This window comes from Fukomys damarensis, unplaced genomic scaffold, assembly GCF_012274545.1.
Source record: "Fukomys damarensis isolate Sample0158 unplaced genomic scaffold, DMR_v1.0_HiC HiC_scaffold_6, whole genome shotgun sequence".
Lineage (NCBI taxonomy): Eukaryota > Metazoa > Chordata > Mammalia > Rodentia > Bathyergidae > Fukomys > Fukomys damarensis.
In genome coordinates this window covers 27,533,939-27,545,850 of record NW_022900918.1, presented here as the reverse complement: position 1 = coordinate 27,545,850, position 11,912 = coordinate 27,533,939, and the positions used below count along the sequence as shown (strand labels likewise).

Sequence of the window (11,912 nt, the reverse complement as noted above, 5' to 3'; positions counted from 1 at the left end):
ACTTGAAGAACAGTTTTTTTATTAGCCTTTTACTCATAAAAATATATAGCTAATCCTACACGGAAAAGCTACATTACTATGTATGATAAATTGGAATTTTAAACATATACATAAAGGTTTAACTAAAATCGCCTTTTATGCATTACTTTTTAAAGTTCCTTTTATATCTTAAGAAACAGTAAATTATAAGATATAAAGAACACAAATGTGCTGCCTCATTACATCGGTAATGTTTTCTGTTTTAATCTAGAAGCCTAGACTTCTAAAATGAATTTACGAATTCTTGGGCTTAATTACAGTATTTTACAGATGGGGAACTGAAATTTTGAGTTATCAGACATACTGAAGGTCATACAGAAAATTAGCATTAAAACCTTTGAAACTGTTTGCTCTGCTCTCTCCTCACTTTTGGATGTTTGACATTTGAAGTTCGAGCCAACAGCCCCATCAGATGGCTACATTAGGGCATAGGGCATATGGACTCTCTTCGGGATGCTAAATCTTATTACCAGAGCTAAATTTGAGATGAAAGAAAGACAAATGAAAAGAAATATATTTGAGAGACTAGATAAGCAAAAAGAAGGACAGGGAAGAATGGAAAAAAAACCAGAAAAATATGTACTCCAAAAAATGGACTAGTTGTCTCACTTAAACACTGACCAATTAAGGACCTTCTGAGCCCATGGGATACTGACTAGTGTAGTAGAAAGAATGATTTTGAAGTCTGACCTTCTTGGAAGGCTTTCTTTGCCACCTATTAGCAATGTGAACTTAACATTCGAGTGGCAATCCCGTGCGATGCTAACATTAGAGGAGATACCCAGCAAGCACTGCGTGTTCACTGATAAGAGCTCGATTCCCTAGAGCTGTGCCCTGTCCCTTGATACTGTCCCACAGACAGGGCTGTCCCTATGTGCTGGTCAAGAAGATCTTCTAGCTGTGGATGAGGTCTGCAATCTGTCATACTGGAGACAGATGCACATTAAACTTCAGGTCAGGACTAACATCCTTCATACTCAGTGCAGGAAAGACTACTTTCTCTCATTATTTAAAAATAAAATGTAGCCAGGATGAAGCTAAATAATAAATGGAACATGAAACAGGTAGGTGCTGGTCTTCCCTGACCCTTCTCCAGTCCAGGATTCTTTCTTTGACCCCTTTCCTCCATGTACCCCTCATTATGCACTCTGAAGTCTTCTCCTTTATGCCCTCTTTCCACAGCAAAAGCTCATTAAGAGGCAGAATCCGTAACCAAGTGTGTGGTTCCCCTCCTCAGAACATGTGCACTGCAACAGAAGGCTCCAGGAGAAGAAGGAAACACGAAGCATTGAGGATCGTCATGGGCCAGGTGGGCTCTTAGTGGGTGGTGTATTATGTAGTTCTCTAAGTAAGTCTGTGAGTTAGACACAGTTATCTCAATGTGAGATACACAAAAAAGAAATCGAATGCCATTTAAAGAAAACAAAAAAGAAATAGAATGTCATGTAAAGGTACACGGTCCCAATGATGAATGTAACTGTAACGTGTAGCTAAAATATATCAATAAAAATACTAAAAAAGAAAGGAAAATCTATGTGAGAGCTGTACGGGTGTGACAGGCAGAGAGAGGAATAAGAGTGTAGGTCAGTGAGCTAACCACTCTGGCTTTGCTAGTTGCATTCCGGAACTCTTAGCCACAATTATGCAGTCAGGATCTCTTTTGAAAGCACTGTACTACTCACAGCATTTTGTCTTCCGTTGACATTTTCCCTTCTTCTCCTGCTGGTAGCCTTGGCTGGGTAATCGCAGGAAAATTTCAAAACTGCATTTTTTCTAAGATCTTTCATTTCTTCTCATATTTTTCATTTTCATATTTTCCCATATTTTTCAGAGGGGGGGTTTCAAAATTCATAATAGTAGCAATTTGCTTATCAAACTTCCAGAAAACATTAATGTGAGTCCAACCCATTCCTTCTCTTTCCAAACCAGCTTTATTCCTTACACATTCACTGTTTTCCTTTCAATTCTCTCATGTTTCAAGTCCCCGAATCCTTTTCTTTTTTCACTCTACCCTTTATGTCATCAAAGTAAAACTTCATGAGAGAGCTAGGATGTGTGAACTTGTGATACACTTCTTGGTGAAGACAATTCCAACGTAACAACTGACAAGTACAGGAAGGTGAAAAACAGTTAAATCAGATGTTTGCGAATCTGTCCACAATCATTCACCCCCATAATTCTCTCTTTCATATGTTGCTTTTGGTAATATGGATGTTAATCCATATGATAAAATTATTCCATTGTTCTGCACATAGAAGTGGTGAGGAGACTTTAGAACTTCATTTGATTAGCTATCCATGTACAAAATAATAATATAACAGCAGTTCAGAGTATAAGTTTAATAAGGGCAAAGAAAGCAGACTTTGAATCTGAAAATTATGTTTCCTCTATATTTAATCAGAAATGAATTATGTACAATAACCTGCATTTAAAGAAAAACTCAATAGCCCAAAATCATACCTAACAACATTAATGATCATTAGTATTATTGAATTTTCATTCAACCAATGTAATTGCATGATTCAAAATGGCAACTTAAAGAAATACTAACTTCAGAACTTACACAGTGAATTGCCAGCAGAAAAACAGAAGTCTTGTCTGAATTATTTCATGAAAGAAGAAATATATTTTTTTTGTACTTGAGGGGTTCTAGTGATACAAACAATATATGAAGCGATTGAAAACAATTAATAATAAACTCATTGAGTCCTTTTCAAAGCATCATTATTAAGAGCTTCAGAAAATATGAGTGTTTGGGAAAATAGCTTACTAACATCTACTCTTTAATGAGAAAAAAAAAAACACTACAGACATTATTTCATTCATAAGATGCCACTAAATAAATAAGGAATAAAAGTGCACAGCTAGGATTTTAAAAATAATACTCTGCCACACTCTTTTTCTTTTCTTCCTTCTGTTGTTGTTTTTCAAAAATCTCATGCTCTTACATGGACCTGGAATTATTTTATACTCATCATACATAAAAACTAAATGTAACTTCATGATCCCAAGCTAGTTATACAAGTTTTGTTTTCTTTCTCACCTTTGGTAACTGATTTGTTTTAATGAAATTCAAATATATGGGAGAGTAGTAACTTACTGAAAAACAGTGCATATTTACATTTTTTTCTTTTCATTATGTTTTCACAGTTTAATGAAGTTTGACAACTATGTAATTATAATTATATAGTCAATTGAATTTTATTTAACCCCTAGCTTTGAGATGTTAATGATTCTGACTTATTTTTATGCTAACCCGTGGTTCTTCTCTTTTGTTCTACAAATGTGATATCTTTGATCAGGAATACAGTTTGCTTCTTATTTATGTAGAGTCACCAGTCTTCTACTATGATTAGATATATGACATTGGACAATGTTTCCAAGCCTCAGTTCCCTCACTGATAAAATGGAGGCGGTAATATTATTGGGAAATTTACAGGAGGCCATGCATATGCCACATTTATTATGTCTACATAAAAGAAAAGTCAAGTAAATTTCTGCATCTATGCAAAACACTGGGCAAAGGGGATCTGCTTTGCTTTTCATCCCTGGATATTGAACCTGGGGCCTCATGCATGGTAAGAGTGTGCTCGACTATGGAGCTACAGCACACTTCCTCAGATTAATTTTTGTGATTCCTTAAAATATATAAAAATAGCTCAAGATTCAAAAATGGTTTTGTTTAAATCACTCCACTATAAAAGAGGATTATACAGATATTAGTGATACCTTTACATGTATTCATTTAACCTAGGCATCATCCATTAAGTCATCAAGGAAAGTTGATCCACATACTAACAATTTCACTATTGCTCAAGACCCTCTTAGGCATTCCTTTTGGAGAACTCTTCAGCTGTAAGTTCAGAGCCATATTTAAAAAGAAAAACCAGTGCCAGTGTTTTTATTTTACTAAAAATCAAGCTCATCCTTTATGGGTGAGGAAGGTCAAATGAAATACTTTGTCTCATTTCAAAGAGCTTTGTAAATCACAAAAAGCTATATAAATATAAAATGTCACAGAATAAAGTATTAAAAGATGAATGTCCTCATTGAGAATATTAAAAATCATGCCTCAGGCCTTTGGAGAAATTCTGAAAACCTCCCAGAGCTTTGAGCACTGGCAGCATTTTTCTGACATGTATATCATTTCCAAAGTACATAGCTGGAAGGACACAACACCCATTTGAGCATTTAAAATGTACATAACAAAGAATATTTACTAATTCTATTTATTGACTTTATTATTCTACTTTTATCCATTGTTTGCCATTTCTGAAATTATCTTCAAACAGCTAATTTTATCCAGATACATTTTAGACTGATAAACTATGTTCTTCAGTTTGTTTGCTTTAAAATTAGATTCGCCTAATTTGGGGGTCAGAAATTTTGCCATAGTAAGCCAATTCTGCAGCAACCCAGTGACTTCATTTACTCTTTTCCAAGAATTATTTAAATATGGAACTGAGGTTGAAGTAAAAACTTGTAGAATGAGTTTACGCTTGTTATCTGTGGAGTGATGAGATCATGCAAATGAATTAATTACACACTGAACAGGCTGGGGAAGCTATCAAAGTGTGGAATGGGAGTGATGGAAAATGACACCCAGAATGGACACAGAATAATACTTCCCGTTCTGAGGTGTGTTTGAACAGACAATAAAATCTGATTGGGTGGTAAAAAATATTGTGACTTAAACTGACTGTCCTTGGATCACTTAGTTAATTGAGAGATCTGAGTGACATTGTTTGATCACGTAGTGTTTCTTGATTTGGAGAAACTGACTTTCCCTTAATGTTTGCTGTTGGGTAAGTCCTTTTCAGCTCCATCAGAGATCATCTCAAGTCCTTTTGATTGCTTTACTTCAGAAGATTGGCAATTCCCTTTTCTGTTCTTTGATTTTGTATTAATTATATTCTCTGGCTATTGACTGAACTTCTTAATAAAAGCTGACTTATCTTTTCCTCCTCAAGCACAACTTTTGGTGTATCCTATCCATGTCTGCTGAGGCACATTATCACAACTGGAAATTAGGAATTGTGGATCAACAGCTCTGCTAATATGCACATAGGAAAGGAGCCAAAGCACTGCATTCCACATATCTGTGTTGCGTATCTGGATATTCATCAGAGCCTAGAAATGCACAGCCCATTTGTTCAACGTTGAACTTTTAAAAGAAGTAACAAATAATATTTCAAAAATGAGTGACGATATTATTTTCTCCAGATGAAAATTACTAATGTTCTTTTTACATCCCATCAAATAATTAACAGCTTTATTGGAGATATCATAGAGCACGTGTGTGCTTGGAAATATAGCTATATACCTTGGACAGAGAGAGGAAGTAGTTACAACACCAAAGATGTATTTTGAATATAATGAAATATAAGCCAGCTGCTATGAAATATTCAGCTTTAAGATTTGTCAGTGACTAAGTTACAGTGGATAAAAATTACAAGCTTCTTCGATGAAATTATGTGCGATCTCCTCAGTAATCTACTGAATCCCTTATAATAGACTTTTATTAATTTCCCTCTTTAGCTCACAAAAAATGAATCATTTGAAACTGCATGCATAATACTTGCTATTGTGTATTTTGATTGACTTAATGTAATTCTATTTCTAGTACTGTAGGAGATTCTATGTATTGCTTCCATTATCTGACAAATACACCTTCAAATGAAAACATTTTCAGTTTTATAAAGAAGAGGGTTTGAAATCAAGAAGAATAAAATTACAGAGCTACTAAGTCCTTATTCAAATTCACTTGTGAAGTTTTCATATTTTTAGATTTAATATGTTAGAACTTAAGAATGTTTAAGTTAGATTGTAAGAAGACATTATTTTAAAACAGTCTATTGTTTTAATTTTGATTTTTAGGTACTTTGTGAATCTTCCAACATGGCTTCTTCTAAGACGTTAGTATGACATACCTTTTCATAAATATAATTACTATATCCAAAAAGCTCTTTTGTTTCCCAGGCATAAGAAGAGACAGGAGAAAACAAGGCCTTGATAGGCTGTATCAGGACAGAAGAGTTCCATCACCAGAGCACAGGCAGGGCCATCAGCGCCATCAGCGCCATCAGCACGAGTGTGGCAGGCTCAGTCTCTGCCACACGTCTTGTACCAGCTGCATCCCGAATGCTGCCCCCGTCGGTCTGGTGAATGTGTTCCACATCGCTGAGGTTCATGTCCTCTGGCATCGCTGCAGAGGCAAATAAAAAGCACAGGCTAATGCATGGCCACTTCACTTTGATAGTCTGGAAAGTGTCTCAGACTCAATGTTTGGATGCCATTTTGGGGGTGGCATTTGCTGAACGATTAATGTGATGTAGGTAATCCTGCCTGATTTACATTGCAGAGTTCAGGCCCTTGTGTAGGAAGTTCAGAAATAGCAAATTAAACAGTTTTCCTGCTTCTTGAACTTTGGGGATATTTCTCTAATGGTACTAATTGATAACTAAATAAATTTAATCAATTGAAATATCAGGAGGTATGGCAGTATTGCTTGTCTTAGAGGTGTATCAAGTATAGTAACTATGAAAACTTTTTTTAAAAAATAAAATTGGGTAAGAGGAAATAATTGCAAGGAACTCTTAAAAAGTAGAAATCCCACAGATCCTATTTTATGGAATAAAACAGATGTAAGTTTTTTTGTAAATGTATGTTTATTTTTCATTATCAAATACTGTTATATAGATATATTTCTGAGGTACAAAAGGATGTTATGATTTTAATATAATAAGGGATGATTAGATAAAACTAATGAAGTCTTTAATGAGAATATTTGAAATTTGCCTTCATTGTAAATTTGAAATATACTGTGCATTTTTATTGACTGTAGTTAACATTCTGTATAACAATGTCAAAAACTTCCTCTTCCTAGCTAACTGAAACTCTGCAGCAGGCTTTATCCAGCTTTTCCCCATAACTCTGGACCATTTTCTCCTGGGAATCACCATTCTACAACCTGCTTTTGCGAGATCAACTGCTTTGCATTTCATATGTAGGTGGGATCAGGCATAGGATCTTCATTGAAAATAAATCATAGAAAAATAGCACAGAGAATAAATTATGCCTTATACACACATATAACTGTAAGGATGGGGTTTTAGATATCTGTCAATAGATCAAAGAATTTTCCAATTTAGTTGACTGGAGACTGAGACTGAGGTTAGGGATAATGTGCTTGATTAAAATAAGGAAGAAAAGGCCATCAAAATCATAGGCCAAGTTAGATTCTAGTTGTTACATCTCCCTCTGTTAAGAAAAATGACAAGCCGAAAAAGAGATCAGCCTCTGAATTACTTGTGGTGAATAATTGCTGTCTTAAAGAAGTTTGTGTCAGTATGATGTACTCAGGGGGTCGCTGATTTATCACAATATAGTCAGAGGCCAAGCGACTCTCTGAACTAACTCTTGGCATGCCGCTGTCCATCACAATCAACAGATTTAAATTCAGTGTTACTACAGCCACAAGTAATGACATCATAATTACAGGAAACAATAACGAAGAAAGCTTCGTATGAGGAAAAGTCAATGTTTATGTAATTATATCAATGCATACATATAATTCAGAAAGTAAGCTTGGCCGCATCCAGGGATGAGAGCGATAAAGCAAAGCAAAGTTCTGCTGACCTGACGTGGATTTCCCGGCCCAACCTCTTGCGTTACTATTCATTGTTTAGGTACTTGTTTTGCCCTTCTGTGTCATTAGGCAAGATAACTAAACTAGTGATTTGTTGTTTTTACTGGGACTGGAGTGGAGTGTGAATATCTTAGTGATGGTTTTATACCTCTTGTTAAGCCAGAGCTTAACAAGGAGCTATGAGGACTCTTGGCAATCAAAAAAATAAAACTACATAAATTTGAGATTGAAAGGATTTACTTTTCTTTTGCAACCGTTGTGAATTGGTATCTACATTGGATTCACACATAATGTTTTCTAAGCTTTCTAAACTAGAATTTCATCCCATCATTCATTCATTCATTCATTCATCCATTCATTCATGAGTCGGGTTCTGGTCTAGATTCAAGGGAAACCATGATGAGTTCAAGTCTACAAGCCAAAGACATTACATCTACTGTCTTCATGGCAGAGAAGGCCAAGGAGCTATACTGCCTTTGGTCAGATGCTATTTAACATCTGGGATAGCAATGCTAATAACAAGTCCAACAATCCTAAAGATTAAGACCCCGAGTGAGAAATATGTGGAAAGAATTCAACATCCCGAGTGGCACATACGGCTGCAGTTATGAATCAAGTCAGAGCTCTGCCTTGACATCTGTTAAGAAATGTTAGCATGCCAAAAGGGGTGAGTCCGCGATTATTTGATGCAGTGATTGTTTTCTTAAAGAAAATGAATCACCAAAGCTTGTAAATTGTACCAAAGGGAGCTAAAGACTCATTGCAAAATTAGTTTTGGAATTTAATATCTGAATCGATTAAACAAAAAGTAATTTTTGAACAATATTTTATGCTTATAATAGCAATACATAAAGGTGCTGGTAAGTTCATATTTCTGTCCTTGTGGGTTTACAGTTCAGGGGGAGAAAGACAAGACAGTTATGCTACTAAAAATCAATGTCATCTTAAAACTTGAGCACATGTTGGATGGCTGGTACTCTTAAGTGTGGACAAAGAATGCCCCTTGATTAGGAAAGCCTTGTCTACTAAAGCAGTGAAATCTTTTACTTCATTGGCAATATCTACGGAGTACTTGGTATAACACCAAATACCGTCCTGAGTACTTCACACTTAGGAACTTTTACAACCGTCTCCTATAGGAGGCACCATTGTTATGCTTGTTTATGTGGGTAAAGAAACAGACACTAGAAAGCTAGGTAACGGTGGCAAGTGGGGCAGATGCCGTATCCAGAGTGTGTCTCCCTGCTGCACTGACATTGAGCGAGTGCTTTGCTGACACTGATAAATCAAGATAAAGTTGAGAACAAAGATGGTGCATGTTACTCAGAAAGTGCATTAGATCTTTCTTCTTCCTCGACATTTGAGGTGGCTTATGATGTACCAGTTTTGTGTATTGAGCAAGCAACTGAAAGTGTTCGGGGACAGAGTACACTTAGGCAAGTGATGAGGATGAATCAGGGGATTTCAGCTCTCTTTGTCCTGAGTATGCTGCCTTTTTTTGGGCTGGGGGTGTTGATACTTTTATTTCATCTGTCTACAGATTGCAAAACTTCTCTAAGCAAAAAAAAAAAAAATAGACTGTGCTTAAAGATTATCTTTTTTATTTTTAGTAAAGAAATCTGCATGGGCACTATTGTCGAGTTGCTCATTTCATCCCAAAATCCGTGCTGGAGAATGGAAATGCAGTATATATGTATGCAGACTTTTCATACTCATATCACTAGGTATCTTTTTCATCATCATAATAATCAAAGCAACGGTTAGACTGAAGTATGGGGAGCTGGACTGTGAATCATTGTTTGACTTCAACACCACATTAGCATGAAGCCAAAAATCTCTTTCGACAATTGATCTATTTTTAAGTTGCCTTCGTCATGACATCTCAAAACATGCACTTTACTTAATATGCTTTTAATGAACATTATTGAATAGGTAACTGAATAATAAGCCTTCCTCTCACAATAGAAGTTTGGTAGACTCATTCCCACCCTAAGGTTGAGGAATAGATGCAGAAGTTATTTAGTGAAGGCAAGGAGACTGTGGCTATCCACTTTATCACATTACATGTGGTTCTCATCGATTCCAGTGCCACACTTTTGCTCATCATAAATTCAAAGCATTGAATTTACAGTCAAGTTCTGGCTTTGCTGCAGTCTGGCTGGATGACATCAGCTGTGAACTTTAAGATGAGAGCATTTTAGGAACTTTAAAGTGGAAGCATTTTCAATGAGAGAGGAGAGACAATTAAATCAATATTTGAAAGATAAGCCAGATTTTTATGTAACAGCACTTTTTCTAAAGGAAATGTTTATAGAACCAAAAACTTAAGAATAAATAATGAAAGAGTAAACAAAATGCAGACTTTGACATCCTTTTTATTTGCAAGTGGGAAAACCTGTAGCTTGTTAGGCTGAACTTCTGAAGAAAAGGTTCATGAAGAAGAAACTCTGGGGCTGGGGATTTAGCTCAGTAGTGCCCTTTCCTGCCTTGCAAGCACAAGGACCTGAGTTTGTTCCCCAGTACCCGCCTCCAAAAGAAACTGTAACACAGAACATCATAACAAAGGTAAGGGGACACACTGCAAAGTGAAGTCAATAGTGCATTGTGTAACAGGAAGAGTTTTCACAACCTATATGAATCCCATGCGATTCAATAGAGCAGTGGTGAAAGAAATAACGGTAAATATAGAAAAATCGATTTTAAGAAAAATAAAGTACTGGAAAGCAAGCAAACATACTTTTATAAGTAATGAAATGTCAGTTGTCTTTTGCTTAAGTAACAGAAGGAGGATAGGGAAGAAAATGTAACCAGTATTGGCAAAGATGTTACAGGAAGATGCCAAAGTTTATCAAAAGTGTTTTCATTCACTTTTTATGAAATAATTATTTGGAAAAATTAATAAAATGTGCATATATTCATTCATAAAATGTTAAGCATTGTGTTGCTAGTGAAAATTATAACCATAAATTGTCCACTAGTAGGGAATTGGGTTAAGTATGTAAGTACATCCTCATTAAAATAAGTATTCAAAAATAAATACATATTGATAAAGATAATGTATTTTGGTAGATTTATATGCTATTTAAAATCTTTCTTTTGTCTGTGTTTCTCTAGGAATTCTCATTAATTTTTGTATTGACCCTTTTAGTAACAATTGGGTGAATAAATAACATGCTGAATTTTATCCAGGTCAGGGAATTGTAAACATTATAAAATATATTTCTCTAACTTATTTACTTTAAAAGCCCACAATTATAGTGTAGAAGCTCAAGATGTAAAATAAAGGATTACACTTAGATGTGAACTTAGACTTTCATAACTGATAAAACTGGTGGCTTTCATGGAAACACTCCATTATGAGGACAGTGACAGTGTTTTGTGAATAAATTTGTTGTGAGTCTCTGTTATGGTTTGGGTGTAGCTGTCCCCAAAAGCCTCATGTGGTCAAAGGCTGGATCTAGAGTGTGTGAAGTTGGAATTGATTCATGATGCAATGCTAGGCTCAAGGGCACCAGGATTAAGGGTGTGAGGGCCACCCACCCTATGGAGTCTGAATAAGATAAAGGGGTAGGGAGACTCTTTTAACTCTCTTGTTACCCCTGCAGCCTTGTGTGTGCCGTTTCTGCTCTCATACCTGTTTGTTGTCCCTGCCTTGGAGTCTGCTGATTATGGACTGAAGCTTCTATGAACTGTGAAACAAATAAGCCCCTTCCCCTCTAACTTTGGATGTCGGATATTTTGTCTCAGCAATGAGAGAAAAGTAACTCACAGTCTCCAATCAGATCCAAATTCAATGGAACTATTTCAATCAGACCTCATCTTCTAGGAAGTGTGATTGATAGACATGCAAAACTGGGTGGTGATTTGAGTCCAGGATGTACCTTGAAAAATGCTGAGCTCTTTTTCAGTTTCCCATGGGGCTTCTATCTAACCCCACAACCCAAGCAGTGTGACTGTATGGTAGAACAGACGAGGTTCCTGGTGATCTTATTGTCTCATGAACATGCATCACGAAATGCCTTCACTGTGGTTTTTCAGTCTGATTGCTAGAGTGTGACTAATCAGTGAGGCTGTGCTCAAGGCTGTCCCCTCTATTCCCTTTGGGGCAGGAGTGGGAGTTTTAATCATAGTTCTTTGGCTGCTCTTTAAGTGTTATAGCCATCAATAGCCTTCTTTTCCTGTGATAAATTATGTAAGAACAATGAATGAATCCAAATTCTTGATA

General features: G+C 36.0%; 1 protein-coding gene across 1 annotated transcript in view; it reads right to left on the bottom strand.

The window, feature by feature from the left end:
* Window positions 1–2,476: 2,476 nt before the first annotated feature.
* The window catches only part of Gpc5 (glypican 5), a 1,306,099-nt gene continuing 1,296,663 nt past the window's right edge, over window positions 2,477–11,912 (bottom strand). Inside the window, exon 8 of the mRNA XM_010630566.2 lies at window positions 2,477–6,244. Coding sequence (XP_010628868.1) covers window positions 6,081–6,244 — 164 coding nt within the window. The 3' untranslated portion in view covers window positions 2,477–6,080. The remainder of the gene's footprint in view (window positions 6,245–11,912) is intronic.